At 44.1% G+C, this 18,056-nt stretch overlaps 2 protein-coding genes across 3 annotated transcripts in view; one reads left to right on the forward strand and one right to left on the reverse strand.

Moving 5' to 3' along the window:
* The window catches only part of CCDC73 (coiled-coil domain containing 73), a 102,304-nt gene extending 96,092 nt beyond the window's left edge, over window positions 1-6,212 (reverse strand). The window contains 2 exon segments of the mRNA XM_055722565.1: window positions 5,827-5,994; window positions 6,183-6,212. Coding sequence (XP_055578540.1) covers window positions 5,827-5,994; window positions 6,183-6,212 — 198 coding nt within the window.
* A 1,229-nt stretch (window positions 6,213-7,441) lies between these two features.
* Window positions 7,442-18,056, forward strand: part of QSER1 (glutamine and serine rich 1) — a 46,592-nt gene continuing 35,977 nt past the window's right edge. For both annotated transcript variants that reach the window (XM_055722505.1, XM_055722506.1), the window contains exon 1: window positions 7,442-8,060. In XM_055722505.1, the coding sequence (XP_055578480.1) occupies window positions 7,834-8,060 (227 nt within the window). In that variant the 5' untranslated portion in view covers window positions 7,442-7,833. The remainder of the gene's footprint in view (window positions 8,061-18,056) is intronic.

Here is an 18,056-nt window from a genome sequence, read left to right on the forward strand (position 1 = left end):
AACCAATGAAGGTTTGGAATACAGCTGGTGGGGTACAGATGCTTCATTCTCATTAAAAGTCTTGGGAAAATAGGATCCCAGTTCTTTGGAAGATGTCTTTTATGTCATCTGTTTACAATATTATTTTAGCTATAGAGTGCCCAGCTACAAAGAGAATGAGGAGTTTGTCTTTACTGGATTTCAACAATTCTGAAAGTTATGTGAAAGTTGAGCAAGTTTACAGCATTCTGACACTACTTACTTAAAAAAAAAAAAACCTCAGTCAAAATTTCCCATCTAACTTCTAATCTCTGTGTCCATTTAATAGAAAGCCAGCCCCATTCTCTTTGAAACGTCAAAAACAATTACTGCAAAATGGCCCTGACTAACTTGGCAAAATACTGAAATGTCAGCAAAAGACTGGCTCCAGCTGGGAACAGCAGGGCCTACGATCTACCAACAAGGGAAGCAACAGTAGCTCCATTAGCATTTAAACGACAATTTAGTTTGCTGTTGACCCCGGTGGGAGAAACCTCCCCAGATTTTTACCAGGTGGATACCATTCCTCTATTTTACCATAAGATATATTATCTTACGGTTTTTTCTGTTTGCTTTTTTTTTTTTTGCTTGTTTGGGTGGTTTTTTTGGTACATTTACAACTTCACAATGGTAACTACACTAATAGCATATATGGAAAATAACAAAACACTATCACATGTATTTTGGCAATTTTTGATGCAGAAAATTTTGTCCATGTTGAAAATACAATTACATTAACTACTTTTGCTTTACATTTAACTTTTCATTTCCTTCTGTTCTTTCTTAATGTTCTGCCTATAATTTGCTACTGACCTTTTTTCCTTCTCTGATTCCTTTTTCTGTGTCCATTGCACACACTCACCTGTTTACTGCTTAATTATTATTTTTTTCTTTCCTGGACGTAGTTCCCAAGCACATGGTCCCCTCTTCCCCTCTGAAAACCACCCTTGCACAGCTTCCCTAGCCTCTTCATAGAAATAGCAAGGCCTTTAGCTCCTCCTTTCCCTCCTGCTTTTTTGTGCACAGCACCTAGCCTACGTAAACACTGAAACAAAAGGGGCCATCAGATGCAGGCATCTTGCTGCCCACATTCCGGGAGCCTCTAGAAGCCCACACTTTAAAGGTAGCAGCCAGACTTCAAAGGATCAGGACAATATATTTCAGTCCAGAAAAGGGTACAATTAAACACAAGTTTTGAAAAAGCCTTATGACAGATTTTAGATTTCTGATACAGTGCCTATTTCATTTAGGAAATAAGAAACACCTGTGATTGCTCAAGTTGTTCAAGCACCTTCAGTTTAACTTCTCTGAAGATCAGCAACTACTAAATATTGAACATATAAGCATCCAGTATTTAAGATTAAATACCCTGCATGGCTATGATACAAAGGAAAGTATCTAATAAGAGTTAAAATAAAATACTCCCTGACAAAACTATGAGTTTGCTCAAGAGCAAAGGTTTTATTTAAGCTTTCTTTTTCCCACGTGTCATTGCACATTTCTCCCACTTACTTTCTATCAGTTCTGGTGCTTACTAGATCCCTTTGTAAACAACCCAGCAAAAAAGCAGACAGTTTTCTTGTGAGTGCGAGAGTTGAATCAACAGAAGTGCCAGAAGTGGTGCCTTGGGGTGTGTGGAAGGATGGGGAAAATGAAGGAAACAAGGCCTTCCATCTTGTTGCTGCAGTGAGCTTTCTACCAGGCTCAGTCATCTCTTGTCACGTCAGGTGAAGTATAATGGTTTCATAGATTGACTTTAGTTCAATAAAATGAATTCTGAAGATTTTGCTTCATTTGTTTGTACATATATTTGAGCTTTTTAATGAAAGAAATGCACAGAGTAGTATATGTAAAGAAATGCAAAGAAAGAGAGTATTTCCTGGGAGGTTCCAAGATTGAGTGTGTTCTTTGAAAGGGCAGCACTTTCTTCCCTATTTACACATTTCTTAATGTCTAGCTTTATGTTTAAAGAGGCCATGCGCCAAATTAAACGCAAAATCTAATCTGTTAAGCAACCGCAATTTTCTGCTTTGGTACAGCAACAACAAAAACCAGTCAGTAATAATGTGCCTAACCAAGATTCATGTTATTACTGCATAATATCTGATCTACTTACCCGTTGCTGCTCACGGAAGACAGTACAGCCTAGCAGCACACATATAAAGCCTGCACAAAGGTGCTACATTCACAGTCCATGAGTGGACGTCTACCATCCATCACTGTTCAACAGAGAAAGACACTGCAGAAATTTGGTGCTCTTGTTACAATTTGTTAGTAAATCAGACCCAGACCAGCTTTGGCCTTAACTTCTTCAAACTTCATCTGATCAGACTTGGTATTTGAACCTTTATCTCTGAAACATTAGTTTTTTAAAAAAATAAAAAAATCCTCAAGTCTCCAAAACACTATTTTCAAACAATTGTGAAGATTCATTCTCTCAGCACAAGGCTGTTAAGCATTTCTAGATCTTTTGTTGACAAATGGTTAGCCAATGCAAGCTAACCACCAAGATGTTTGTGTATGTTAGCAAACTATTTATGATGCTGTGATAGTTCCAAAATAAAATATTACGAACTGAAATGCAATCATTTTTGTCCACTTTCGATGACCAAGCTGCAATCTCAGACTCGCAGTGTTAACCACATGCCGTGCCTTTACTTTCTTCAGTCAACAACAGTCTAAGTTGCTGATCCAGCATGTGCATCTGACTATTGTTCTGTGATTCTTTTCAGCCTGTCAAAAACTGCCCAGCTGCAAAACCAGCTGTTTACAGACTTAGCTGAAAGCCTCTTAGGGCATGACAAAAATATATATATTTTGGCACTTAAACATAAGGGAGGAGCCAGGACAAGACCAAAACCAGGCATCATCTGTTAGGGAAAGGCAAAAGACAGGAGCAATGGCCTCTGTGGAAAAAAGAGGGCATATGGGAATAGACATGGGAAAAGCCCTGGAGAGCCAGGTTTGTTGTACCTTCAGTAAAAGGGATGCCAGAAGCACAGGCGGCAACTGCTGGCCCTATGAAGAATCACCCCATTCAGTAACACCTGCTGCTGCAGGCACAAGAACCCTTAGTGGTCCTATCCTGGTATTTTAGCATCCGTGGTACTGTTAGAGCTGTAACATAGCATGTAGCCTTCTGCCTGGCCAGTCTTGTACATACACAAAATAGTCAATCACACTCAACTCAAACACTGGCTGACATTTTTCTGTTAACACAGATAGTAATAATAGCACACCACGCAACAAAGATTTATTAAATCAATAAATCAGTTACAAATAAATAAATCCATGCCAAGCATGAATTGAAGCAGTATTCTGGCTCTGAACTTGTGATCAATACATTGGTTTTAATTATGATCAAATCACAGAAAACTGCCAACTACCCATTAGCTTGATCCTACATTTCATTTGGCATACGGTTGCTGCAAACATAAAAGTAGACCTCAAAAAGCAATATAGCCATTCAACATTGTGTAACATTAAATTATTTAAACAGAAAGAGGAAAATAGGAAAGTTTCCCTAAGGGGCAGTGTGTATTAGCTAACACAGTTCTGCCACAGAAGCTGGCTTGATTCTGGCTGAACTGGCGTATGGGCAGAGAGGCCCGCTACTGTCAATAGAGGTATATCCTCAAGCACTCCTAGACTCCAGAGATTTATACACTGAATACACCATGAGCCAAATCAACTTCTCGTCATCAAAAGCAAAAGTTCCCCACTCTCTCCTCTCATCTTCCCTTCCCCTCTGGTTCTGGCTGCACGCCACCACTGCTTGCCCTGAGCCAGCACCCATTTGATGCAAAGCAAGCTGATTCAGCTCAGTGAAATTACAGAAAAATAACCTCTGGCTAAAAAGTAAACGTTCTTTTGCCAGTGGAGCACATTTACTGCTGACCTTGTGGCCAGAGCACATCACTAGGAGTGGGAAGGTGGAGCAGGGAAGGAAGAAGGGAGAGTAAGGCCTTCTCCTTCGGGTGTCAGCAAGCAGCTGAGGCAGCACAGCCCTGCTGCCACACTGCACCTGTAGGCAGCAGCCCATGCTGCAGCTTTGAAGGTTCTCCTCGGACCTTAGGCAGACAACTCCAATTAAAGGTTACCTTAAGTACTTAAATCTGTCTCTTAACCATCACACAACATTTTTGACTCTGTAAAGGATTTGTTACGTTATTTTTCCAAGTGGAGATTGTTCATTTAGGGAAAGAAATAAGCAACAAAAATTCAGTACTGCCCCAGGCTGGTATGTTGCACAGACTGTGTTACAGTGCTGTTTTAAGATTTTGCTCTTAAATAGAGTGAAAAATTGTATTAGCTTAAGTTTCAGAAAAATACATGATATTCTTTACTTGAGAGATAGGCACATGCAACATCACTATTGGCTATAGGCACTCAGTTATGAACTACGGTTTGGAAGGTCTTAAAGCTCACCAAAGCTCAGTTCCTAACCGACAAGTAATAGCTGTGTTTGAAACTAAAGCATTCCTTACTAACTCAAGAATCGAAGTATTTTCAATGTTCAGAATCATGAACATGTCTAATATGACTTCTAAATACACACCTTAATATGTACACTTTAATCTATGCATTAAAATAACATAGACAACTAACAGGATCTATTCAAGGCATTTTTTTCTATCACCAACACATCTTTCCAGAAAAGCTGTTTATAAGTATTGTGGATACCAGGCTAGTGTAGAAGCGCTCACTCTATAAACAGGCACTTTCATTGTCTTAGAGAACAGTGTTACAAAATATCTTTTAGTTACAAAAAGATAAAATGCACAAATTAAAGGCAGCTTTCCTAGACAGAGGATGGCAACAAGCAGCAGGGATCAGTTTTATGAGAAAACTGTGGAAGTCTCACAGGCTGGTCTCAGGACAAGTAGATTTATCCCATAGCAAAAAAAGAAAAGCAAATCACAGCAGAAACTGACTGGTTATGACCTCCAGAAACTGGAGGTTATGGACATCAGCGATTAAGTTTCCAGTCTACACCTTTATCAAAACCATGTAAAAGAAATTAAACTTGCCAACAGCTGTCACAATTTCTGCTTCACTCAACTTTGCTATTTGATTACAGAAAAGAAGACCTACTCCAACGATGTTCAAGGAAACACTGTGTCTGTGGTGTATTGACAATTAGTTAATTTAATGGTCTAAACTAATTGTGTATATTTCCCCGCCTGTAAATCTGGACTGGGGCTTGTTGTTTGTGATTTCTGGTGCAACAGGATTTTACAGCCACAATCTAACAGTATTAACACGCAAACACCTGCTCATTAGACAAATAACCTGTAATGAAAACAGTCAATGTTATGGTACTCTTTAAAGTTCATGTTGCCATTACTTGAGAAAAACAAACAAACAAACAAAACACTAGCAGTTTTACAATTTATTGATACATTGTTGCAAATTTGTGACAACAAACTTTTAAGGCACACCAGCAGGCTCCGGCTGTATAACCAAACACTATAGCTAGGTGGAAAAGGCATTTTGTATCACTTAGGTCCATGTATCGCCCACCTGAGGGAAACAATGCACTCTAAGTGCAATATTATAATGGAGATTAGTGGAGATCCTGCAGGGAAATTAAAACCTGTAGGTCCCTTCTCCGCTGGAAATGCTACTTTCAATGCTATCAGCAGAGTAGTTAGCATAAAACTGGAGTCATTTTCTGTCATCAGGTCATGTATGTAAAACAGTACCCTTTCGTGCTTCCCAGGAAAAAAGGTCTCCCACCCCCCACATACTCTCCTCCAGCTGCAAGCAACACAGGTGCTAACTTATGCAAACACAAGGAAAACTCACTCTTCTGGTTTCTGGCTTTGGTACGCTTCTTCTCCCTCCTCCCTCTGCCCTGGCCTTTGGGTGACTTAGCTCAGTCTCGTCGCTGCTGATTACTTTCGCACTTACCCTTCCCTCCTGGATCCAAAAGGCTGCGTTCCTTCCCATAGTTGAATTTGCCGCTTCTTGAAACTAGGTACGAGAAAATCAGAACCTCAGCTTTTCATCCTAAAGTATCTTACCTTCCGGCATTCTCAGTTAATATTGACCACTCCACTTTTTCATTCAAATGTTGAGGTTTTGTTTGGGTTTTTGGTTTTTTTTTTTTCCATCTAATCTGACTGGCTGTAGCCAAGTTTCTACACTCTGCGTTTCACTACAAAATTCATTTCACTCTGCCGTTCGATCATGCCCGGAGTACTACAAACTGAAATCTTCAAAAGACTCACTTACTCATTAGCATACACCTTCCCCTTCTGAGCAATGCCTCCAGATGCCGTCACCCTCTCTTCAAATGCACATTCCTCCTGCTCTTCTCCTGCAGGGAAAGCCAGACACCATAGCTCACCCACCATCCCCCTGCCCGAGACGGATGTCCCCTTCACTCCTACCCTGCTCTGGGAAGCTGGTGCCCCTTTCCCTCATACTACAACAAACTGCACAGGCAAAGATACAGGAATTTACAGCCCAGACGCCAGGTAACTTAGATTGCTCTAGATGCTTAAAGATTCTTTACAGCCCAGACGCCAGGTAACTTAGGTTGCTCTAGATGCTTAAAGATTGTTTCCCTTGCTGGCTGACTTTTAGACTAATCGGGCTGCAGGCCTGCAATGATTTCTTGAGGGGGAATGCTGAAGTTTTTTGGAAAAGCTGTGGTATGCCTATAAGAGGCTTTTAGGCTGTCAAAAGGAAAATAATTAGCTAAAGGCCTGTGCTTTTATATTACTTAACCCCTGTAAAGTATCCTCAGAGCGATGACCAACCTAAAGCGCTGAGCGCCGGCAGGAGCTTGAAGTGGCAAAACAAGGGCTCTGGGCTGCCCCTGAGGGGAAAACACGGCGACGAACTTCTCCCGGTGACCTCCCAGCACCCCTGTGCCCATCACCGGGTTTTTTTATTTTATATCTCTCCCCGACGAGATAGATTTTCCTGTGAGGAGAGCAGCGGGTCGACTCGCCTCAGCCGCGGGGGGAGACGTCCGGGCAGGCGGGCGGGAGCGGCGTCACCGTCCGGTGACGCCGCTCCCGCCCGCCTGCCCGGACGCCTCCCCCCGCGGCGGGGCAGGGCGGGAGAGCCGCCCTACAAATTGCTTTACAATGCGCTCCCCATGAGGCAACCCGTCGCCTCGGGGCGGCAGCCGGGGTAGTGGCGGCTGTCGGTCTCCATCTTGTCGGTCGGCGGCCGCCCCCGGAGGCCGCGGTCCCGCGGTGTTGCCCGCCGCTGACGCCGCTTCCCCTCAGCGGGAACAAGATGGCCCCGCCCCGGCTCCTCCAACAAAGCGCCAGCGCTTCACTTGACGCGGCCCCACCGAGAAACCGGCCTTTCCCCCCCCCCGCCCCCCGCCTCGCCTTGCCTTGCCTTACCGCCCGGGCCGGCCGTCCCCGCCTTCAGCACCCCCCACCCCGCCCCGGTGGCGGCTACCGCCCCCCGCCAGCCGCCGCGCTTCCCCGCCGGGCCGCGGCCGCCCGTTCCCAAGTCACAGACCTCCTCCTCCGCCCCCCGCCGCGGTGGCTCCGGCGGCAGCCCCCTCCGCCGCGGCCTCCCTGCCCCCCGGCCACGGAGCCGGAGCCCGTGAGCCCCAGTGCGCGCTGGCGGGGGAGGTGCATCCTGGGAAAGAGCAGCCCGACATGGGTCTTCGCCTGGCCGCCGCGCAGCCCCCGCCGCCGCCCGCAGCTCCCCTCAGCCGTCCGCCCGCCGCCGCCCGCCGCTGAGCGGTGAGGGGAGGGGAGCGGAGGCAGGGCTGGGCAGGGGGGCCGGGACGCGGCGGCCTGGCCCGCGCCGGGGAGGGGGCCGCGGCGCTGCCCGCCCCGCATGAGGCAGGGGGGGGCCGCTCTCACCCGCCCCGCTCGGTCCCCGCCGCCGCCGCCCTGCGCGCAGGGCCCCAGCGGAGCCCCCGCCGCCCCGGCCCCGCGCCCTGCCCCGATGATGGACAGGAACTACCCGACGACCCCCAGCTTCGCCGACCCCCTGGCCCCGGCCACCGCGCAGCCCGCCGCCTCCTGGGCCTACGAGCGGAGCGCCGGCAGCCTCAAGCCCAGGTGAGGAGGGTCCGCCGGGGGGCTGCGGCAGGAAAGGACGGGGTCTGGGCCGGGGCCTGGCCCGAGGGCGCCCCGGGGGTACGGCGGGCGAGGGGCCCTCTCCGGCGGGGCGAGGCGGGGCGGCGGGGCCGGGGGGGAGTGGGGCCCAGCGGAGCGGCGGGTGAGGCCGGGCGGGGCGGTGGGTGGGCAGCGGGCGGCCGGGCCGCGTCCCGCCGGGCCTCGGCGTCTGGGGGCACGGCCGCTGAGCCGGGCGGGGGGCGGCCGGAGCGGGCTCCCCGCCGTCCCCGGGCGCCGGCGGCGGGGCGGGCCGCCGCTCTCCGCCCCGGAGGCTCGCGTTGGGCTGCGCGGGTTCAAGAGTTCACGCGTCCCTGCCCGGCTCCGGGGGCGACGCTGGGCTCGGGGGCGGCGGCGCGGGGAGCGCTCCGTGTGCGCGGGGCCGCGGGCACCGGCGCTGCCCGCCAGAACAATGCTGCCCGCTGGGCGGTGGGGCCGGGCACGCCGGGGCACCGGACGACCTCACCCTGCGCCGGCAGCCCCTGGGCCGGCGCCGCGCTAGCATCACCCTGCGCCCTCCGTGCCTGCCTTGTCTGCCGCGGCGGCGGCGGGCTGGCCGCGTCCCTCGGCAGCGCTGCTCTGGGGCGTGCGGAGCCTCCGCTCAGCTAAAACTTGTCTGGAGCGATTCGGTCCCACGGAGAGTTGTGGAAAGTTCCGGGAAGCGCGGAAAAAATACAGGATATCTTATTGGCTTTGCGTTGCTCTTTTGATTGTATAACTCTGCCAACTAAAATGAGCGTTTTCTAGGCGAGGAGGTTTTTGTTACCGCCTGCCTTTTATGCCTCTGGCTTGGTACATCTACAGTTCCTATCTCCACGACGTTTAAAGGTAAAAGAGAATCTGGGGCTAAAAATACACTGCCAGAATAGGTGTGCCTGTGGATGACTTTGCATTGGGTCCTGAAAGTGGTCAGGCGTGTATTCTGATCTGACAAGATTAATAGATTATCAAGTCAGAAGGACTGTTGCAATCAGCTAGGCTGACCTCTTCATAATGCAGGCCGTAGGACTTCCACCCGCCCCCCATCTATGTTTGAAACTAGAGTTTACGGTTTAGAAGGTGCAGTTAAAAATTTCTAGTGAAGCAGAATTCAGCACAATTCTTGGTAAACTGTGCAAGTGGCTGATTTGTGTTTTATTTCTTATTTATGATCTGAAGAGGGCTACATTTAGTTTACAGCCACTGAATCTTGCTGTAGCCTCATCAACACTGAAAATCCCATTACATCTCATGTTTTCCTGAGTATGATTCTTAGGAATTTTCATTTATTTATTGCTTTATATGCTTTTTATTAAGAAAAATAAATTATCTTCTGACGTTTGTTACCAGGCATTCTTTTTTTTCTTTTCATTTCTTTTTCTTCTGCAGTTATTCTCTCAGTTTTCTCCTGGACTCCTTCCAATTTATTGTCACCCTTTCTAAATTGTGGACATTTCATTTTAGAAGCAATTAAGTCAATGTTAAGTAAGAAGATAATAGAACCTCCCTGGGCATGAGACTCCAGATTCCTTGTTTTGCAGAGAACTGCGAGGATGGTTAGGTTTTTTGGCCAAAGCCTTGCCCCATGAAGCTATGTTTAGCCAGGTTGTCTGCAGAGTTGCCTGCATGGCACAGTAGGGTCTCCTACCATTCTTTCTAATCTTTCTTCCTAATTGTTGAACTGCTCTTGGTCACGTTGATGTGTTCGTTTCTGCGGGAGTCAGTGACATGTCTTTTCTATATTGCTTTCCCCAATTCTCATCATCTATTGAGGATCATGCCATCTATTTCATGAGGAAGGTTTGGATTTTCCAGGTCACTGAAGAATATGTAGTGCAGGAGCAAAAGTGGATTCCTCTGGGATCTTAGAAGAAACACAACTGTTTGATGATTATTTTCTATGTTAAAAAAACACCACCCTGGTTTTGAAATGTAACTTTAATCTTTTTAATAGCTGCTGTATTAATGCAAGATTAAGTTTATATTTTGGGAATTCCTTAATTGAAATGGCATGGAGAATAGTCCTGAGATAAGTACTGTGCAGAAGCTCATTGAAGCAATGCCTGCTACCTTTACCAATCAAATTGTTAATCAAAAAAATCAAATTAGTATTACTGAATCCGTTCATGATATGGCAGTATTTATGCTATGCTTTAGGAAGCAATGTCAAGAAGACCTTGCTTTCAGTTCTTAAGTTTCATCTGGAGGTTGTGTAGATGGTGATGAATGATGCATTTTAAATGCATTGACTGAAGCGTTTTAACTTTTGTTTAACTGTAGCAAGGGCAGGGAAAATACTGTGAATCATATTTTGTGTCATTTCAGTACAAATTAAAATCCCCTGTCTTCAGCAAGATTTACAGATGTGAACAGTGTTGGACTCCAATCTTAAATACAGTCTGGGCTCGCATAGGTGTTTGTGGTTCCCCTATCACTGATAACATTTGTCAGTTATGGATGGAGCCAGTTGCAGGGGGGATTGGGCTGTGAGAGTCACAACTATCACTGCCAAGGCTTGTACCAGCCCAGAAGCAAATCACGAAGGTATAGATTTGCTGTAAGGGAATATGCTGTCAATGTTCTCGACTTGTGTTACAGATCACTTCACGTTTTTCAAAATGGTGTTTTTGATTGTGCTTGACAGGTAGTCTTCTAAACAGCTGAAGCTGCATTAGCCTGATGTTAAATTGAAAAAATGTGTGTCATGTTCATCTGGTACTTGCTTGAAAAGAATTCAGCCTTTAGGTGATATAGATAACAATATTTCATCCAAATTTCATTTCATATTTATGCGTATGTGTCATGCAGGCTGTGTCGTGGCAGGCTATGTTCCCTTTGTGTGGAAAGCCATGTTCACAGTCTCAGCTCGTCAAAATGATTTCTCCTCCCTACAAGCGTTGCTCCTGTCTTCCTGCGCTTAACTTCAGCCATCTGGTTTTTATCCTGCTCCTTATTTCTTGCAGGCACTGTTTTGTCTGTGCAGTGGCATTATTCTTATCAACTGAAAGGAAATGTGTGGTGAAGTATTATGAGGACATTGCTACCAGGCCTGCTGTGACATAACTTTTCCCATGGAATAGGAGAAGATAGTGAAACGGAGACGGGAGATGATGGAAATCACTTGAATCACCACGTTAGCAGAGATCACTCCCACTGGAGAGTGTATTTGGGCAGTGCAGCCATGGCAGCCCCGTAGCAGGGGGCTGAAAGGTGTGCTCCTGTCCTCTGCGTTCCCCTTCCCCACACACCTCTTACACAGGCTCTCAGCATCTTGAAAGAATTTCTGATGGTTGTGTGGGCACACTGCCACTTTTGACCTTTTCCTGTAGCTGTTAGAAAACCTTCCTTCTGTGCTGAAACTCTCTCTTTGTGGCACAGTCTAAAGCTAGTCCCATATTGAATAGCAGGTAACACATGTCATGCTTACTCGTTACTTGCTTGAGAAAAACGGTCTTCGGAAAACAGGTGAACGTGTGATTGTTTGAGAGACTGTTGTAATTGCCTGGAAAGAGAAATGGAGGTGGGTGATAACGGATGAGGTTTCTGGTTGAGTTTGACTTGGGGGCACTTCTAGGGTTTTGTTCAGAGAAGGATTTTTAGTGGTCGAGGGATCTCACTGTTCTTGTTTAGCTTTTACCACAGCTCTAAGACTCAAGTCTTCTGCTATATGTCATTGAATGTCAGGCACAATTACTTTGTTGTTGTTTTAAATTTTATGGCAACTGCTGTGGTCTCTGATGTTTCTTTATGCCTGGTAGTCTGTCTGTCTCTGCCCTACCCAAATACACGGGGGTTTATATAATTTAGTTCAAGATGGTTCTTTACAATAGATAACGCTGACATTTGGTTAGTGCAGCCTATATTTATAGCAGCTAATCTAAGATAATGAGTTAGTTACAGTGAGAGTTCATATGCAAAATTACATAAGTGGGAGACTTAAACTTTCATGATAAATGATTATGATGACTTTTTAACTTGTATTTTTGCATAGCTGTCAAGCCAATGCTTATTCTAACAACTGTATGATAATTGTGATTTAGTTAAGGCTCAATTTAAAATTCTAATGGATTTCTGCATACCTATAAAAACTTTAAAATTGCAGATAGTGTGCTTTAGAAAAGCATAGAACATTTTCTTTCATCAGATTAAATTGTTCTGAGAGGTAAAACCAATGTTTATTGTTAAACACATTTCCTACAAAAAGTTCCCTATGGCATAGTATTTCGAATGTTGAAAGGTAAAGCCCATAAACTGTGAATATATTTAGAACATTTGCTATTAAAAGAAAAGGCACAGAAGGATTAAATAAACTTTATAAACATATAAAAATGTAGGCCACTTTAAAATCTTACCAAACTTTCTGTCATAGTTTGTATCTAAAACATACATACAAAATAAAACCCGGGTAGTCCATGGTGTAGCATAGGTACCTTACAGGGACTTCCTACCTTTTGTTTGGTCGTCTTTTCCTTTTTCTTTTCTTTTTTTTCTTTTTTTTTAACTTTTTTTTGTTTTAACCTGCATTTGGTACGCACTGAAATAACAGCTGTGACAAGGTCAAAGACTGACTGAATAGAGAGGCACTTTCTTGCTGCGTGCCCCATAGCTTTTCACAGATGCAGAGGTATGGTCATCTTGTGAAATCTTTGCTGAAGTTTCAAACTGAGCCACATAAGCTTGTTTGGAATTACATCCTACGTAGCAGTCTTAAGGTTTAACAACAACTTTACATGAAACATTTTAAGCATTTTATGTCACTTTGCTGCCGTGAGAAATGGTGAAATAGAACAGTGTGCAGAAGGAGTGAGTTGAAACTTAGTCTGAGGGTGCAGTTACGTGAGATGGCTGAACTCGCTGCTCAGGCTTGCTGCTGCTGAAAGGGGCTCCCTTCCTCCCTTGCATTGGCTCTGGTGTTTGTGCAACTGCACAGGGAGCTGGTCTGATTTGTTAATTCTTGAGAAAACTATCTTGACTGAGAAGGTGAATAGCTTTCACTTGAGTTGGAGAGCTGTGCTGGTGTACCTGTGTTGTCCGACAGGAATCCAGAGGGTGGCTGGCACCAGGGGATGAGCAGGGAGCAGAGAGGTGTAAGGAGTGAGCCGTGTGGCCTCGGCGGGGACTCTGGCCTGTGGTCCTGGGCAGCTTTTAGATGGGCTCGGCCTTGGCATGTCACTGTCTTCAATGAGCATCCCACCCAAATTGTACTACCTGCTTCCCTACCAGCAGCACTTAATGTCATGTTAGCTGAGTGCTTGACCTCTCTTGAGATCACCTGGAATGGTGTTTCAGATATAAGCCCTTTCCCATGGGGCCAACTTGCACACAGATTACTGAATACGTTCTGAAAGAGGAGGTTTTTCTAATCTTCCATCTATGCAAAAGGTCTTTCAGTCCCATATGTGTTTTTTACCATTCATCCTGCTAAATTTGATTGTAGGCATTTATTACTGCCAGAGAACAACCTTTTCCCTTTGTTTCTTCTGTACTTTTGCCCACCTTTTATTTTTTCTTGGAGATGCTGTTGATTCTGGCACGATGCTGCCATAAGAAGGAGGTTGTTTTTAGAAAAATCCTTGTTCCTGTCAGGAAAAAAGCACCTATGACTGGATTATATTAATTCTAAACAATACTAGAGCTCTCACAGTGGGTTCATTTTCCTTGGATTTTTTTTACTTGTATTTTGTGAAAGCATTCACAAATGTGCATGTCAAAAAGTTGTTTTGTATGATGACTGCCTATTCCATACATCATAAAACAAACAAAAAAGCACCAACCTAAATAAAAACCAGTTAAAAGGCAGCACATTAATAGTCTCACTTCCAACCTCTCATAGTAGCCTTAAGTGTGACAAAAATAACTTTGAGCAGCATGCAGAGTTCAGCCTTTCCAGCATGACATTTCTTACTGTACCATGCAAGTGACAGAGAAAAGAAAATCCTTAAAACTTTTAGGCACAGAGGAGTATTGTGTTGAGAGGGGACGGAGCTCTTGGTTATAAAGTACTAGGTTTACTTACCTCACTGGGCAGATTTCATAGTTTTTGATTTTACTTCTGCTGTTCTCTGTTGCCTCTTCTTACATTACTTCCTTGTTTTATTACTGTGAGCACTTTTGGGGATGAATAGACACAGAGCATCCTCAGAACCTCTCTGACCATGGGTTACAATAAATAGGGGCAAGGAGCTTTTATTCCTGATTCCTGCATACTTGAACTTTCTTATTCCAAAACAATTCAACAAGAACCTACATATGTTTAGACAAGCTTTTATTTGCCCATAATGTTTTTCTTCTTTTTCATCTTCTACGTGCCTACCTCTGTTGCTTGCTTGGGCCTTGTATAAGTGTAACCAATTACACTCAGTGGGAAGAGGGCACCCTTAGGCATCCTTATCTTAGAGTAAGAGTATTTACATAGGAGGATACTAAGGAACATGTATTCCTTAATAACCCTGTATGAATTATACTTGGAGCTGTCATACATCCAGATTTCTCTGGAGATAGCCCTCTTTTCCACCTGGCAGTGTTGTGTGAGAAGAGTTTGAGGACTCTAGCCCTTTGTCTAGTGTTTCCAGATGTCTGGCAACTTGTTCTGAAAGCTTTTGGACATCTAGAACATGCCAGACAAATGGCCACTGCGCCTGCGTGGTGTGTGTGCAACTGAGCTGGCGTTCTGCGGCGATACTGAATGTACCAGTGTGTGCTGCACGTTCCGTGTTGCACTTTTTTTCTGACCAGGAAATCCCTTTCAGAAATACGGCAATTTAGTATTTCACACCACATCCTGTTTACTTTCTCTCTTCTTCGTGTCAGAAATGCCAGTGCTAGACAGTGAATAATCCTTCAATTCCTGCGTCCCTCCCATTTCATTATTCTGTACTGAGTCTGCCAAGAAAAGGATTTCTAATAGGTTTCTTTTGATTGTGAACATTTGATCATTTGCTAGGCAAAGAGTGATCCTGGAAAACCAACTCCTTAGGACTCTGAACAGTAACCATTTGTTACCTACCTTCAGTTTTTGCTGAAACTGGTGACCTGGAGGTTACCAATGCCCAGTGCCACTGAAGAGCGCTGAGATTTTCTTTTCCCCTTCAAAAAACTCATATTTGTTGTTCTCTTTAAAAAAGAATACAGGCTTTTCACAAATTAAAGGAATTTTCTAGTTTGTGTGTGTGTGTACTGTTTTGATCTCTATTAATACTTGTTTTTATTTAGACATCTGCCTGAATGTCAGGAAATCTTAAATCAATACGTGGGGCATATTTAAGTAATTTGTTTTATATAGTAAGTTTTCCCCATCTCAACATAAATGCCATGTGGCTGTAACTATTTTTCTACAGTTTTGAACAGCACATGTTTTCTAGTTCACAAGCACCTGAGTTTGTATAGTGTTGCCAGCTAAATAGTAACTGGACGCACGTGGAGGCCAGGGTCCTCTTTGCAAGCTTAGAAATGTGAATTTAAAACTGTTTTAGGATGAAGAGGTATGGGAGCTACGTGCAAGGACTATGCTAATTTATCCTATAAAACTAGGTGGTAACACCCTGTGATGTTTTCTTTAACGCAAAGGACTCTTGCTGCTGCATTTTACAATGAACTGTGTGTTGTTAGTATGTTAGATCTTTCCTGAACACACCTCCTAAGTATGGATGGAAGTAGTGTTAGTCACAGGGATGCCACTTTACTGACTCTAAAGGAGCTCATATGAGCTGCTTAGCCCTTGCAGTATGTGGTGGGACAGGGAAAACACTGTAGCCAGACATGTAGGTGTGCTAAAAGGCTTAGAGGCTATTTAATGACCTCGATTGTAGGCTGTACAGATGACCAAGGATAGGTAAGTTTGTGGTCTCAGATGCAGTCAGTGAGTAGATGCCTCGATTCTGTGGCTGTGAGCTGTGAAGCTACTGACCTTCATAGTGGTTGTGTACTGAGCTCTTAAAAATTTTAACTTCACAAAACCTTGAGAAACTGAGTCTTACTTCAGTACTGACTATTTGAAACTTGGTTGTGAGGCCTGTAAATCTGAGTGACTTAACGTTTGTGCCTTAGTTTCCTTAGATTAAAGGAGGAGATACTTCATGAGTTACGGAACTGTGAACTGCTTGGCGATTTGGTAATTAAAAGAGGTATGCCCTGGATGGGTCTGTCAGTGGGTAAGACATACATATTTACACTTCTTACCTGTTCTGTGATTAATCTCTCAACTTCAGCGTTGTCTTTTCCATATAATTAGAAAATAAAGGATTTATTGAGAAATGAGATATCCAGTATTCCTATAGTACCCCAAAGGTAATACTCAAGCTTGCCACAAAATATTACACTGTAATTACTGTGAGAGGATAACAGTTGAGAAGCATTTCAATAGCTAAAATGAATTGTATTTTTAATAAGGCACTGCTGTGGCTAAGCCACGTTTTGAGATAATGCCTTGCTGATTTTTATATTTTGAAATTAAATTTTATTATTAAAAGTAATGAAATCTTTTTGTGTGTATCTTGGCTAGCCGTAATAGAGGATTATATGTGTGCTCAACCATTAATACTGTGATGATCTTGAGAAGAGTTTTGAATATCTCCAAGTACACTTTTGACAACAGAATAGCATCACACATTGGAGAAAAAGTGCTAGATTTCCATTACTGTCTGATACAAAAATCTTTTCAAATTGTGAGTAAAGCTCTGTAGGAGAGAAATATTACTAATATAAAAAGTCACAGCTATTATCTCTGTGCTGGGTAAAGAGAAAGTTCTTTCATAGAGAATAGGTAAGAGAAGAGGATAAATAAACATGGTGACAAAATAATCCAGTGCCTCAAAAGGTGAGAAGAGAAGATTGCAGTTATTTCCATGGTATAAGCTACACAGACCATAATGGGGTACTTATTTTTCTGCAGGCAGCCATAGAGTAGAAGCTGTGAGGGAAGATGTACGAACCTCCAAGATGTGGCTTGGCAAAAAAAATGGCTTAAAATTATTTCTGACACTGCATTATAATAGAAATTGGGTGGTGAATGTGGGCCACATGAGTGTCTGTTTAGATGTGGGGAGTGGTGATACTGAGTCACTAAGGACATAAAAGTTAGGCTTCAATATTCAGAGCAGGAACACTGACAGTTGCTTCCAGGCCTTGAAATCTGGAGAAGTGTGTCAGGAGCTCAGAATTGGCATTATTATAGAATGGTTTAGGCAGGTTGTAGCCCTGTTACAGTAGAAGGGGGGGGGGGGAAGTGGGTAAGCTGTAAAGAGCTTCTTAACTAATACAGTGCTTTCTGGTCAGTTTTCTTTTCAATGTTCAGATTTAGGTACGGTTGCCATTTTTCCCTGTGGAATGTTTTGTGTGATGGATTTGAATGAATTCCTCAAAATTTCCTGCTAGGACACAGAGGAGTTTCCAACAGAAACCTGCCTTGCTGCCGCCAGCCTCAGTCTCCTTACGGGGTAATGGCCGGAGGGACAGCAGTGGTTGGGGCTGCTGCAGCCAGCCGGTCACCCAAGTCCTGCAGCCTTGCTCCTGGGCACGTGGCGGGGAGCCTGAAAGCCCAGGGATGCTTCCCGGCCTCTGGGTTCCTGCTAGCTGGCTGGGAGCTTTGGACTTTCTCATTAAAAGAATTCAAAGTAGTTCGTGTTTAGAATTTGAAATTTTAATTTAAAGTACCTTCATCCTTTTTGCCTTTTGTAGCGCATCTGATTTTTGTAAGCCACAGAATTTCTTTTAGAAAATTGCTTTGGTTAGGTTACCAAGAATTTTTTGTCAAAGCCAAGAGAAGTAGTAGTGGTATTTGACAATTCTGTTGTTGTTTGTTTGTTTTTCTTTAAAAAAAAAAAGTTAAATGTACTGCATGTCAATCATAAATAACCTCATCAAAAAGATAATTTAGATTGTATACAAAGTACTTTGTCCAGTCCCTCTATAGTAACTCAAGTTGAAGTTTATAAATAGCTCATTTCAATCTGAGTATTAGTTTTC

The sequence above is a fragment of the Falco cherrug genome, chromosome 10, assembly GCF_023634085.1.
Source record: "Falco cherrug isolate bFalChe1 chromosome 10, bFalChe1.pri, whole genome shotgun sequence".
NCBI lineage: Eukaryota > Metazoa > Chordata > Aves > Falconiformes > Falconidae > Falco > Falco cherrug.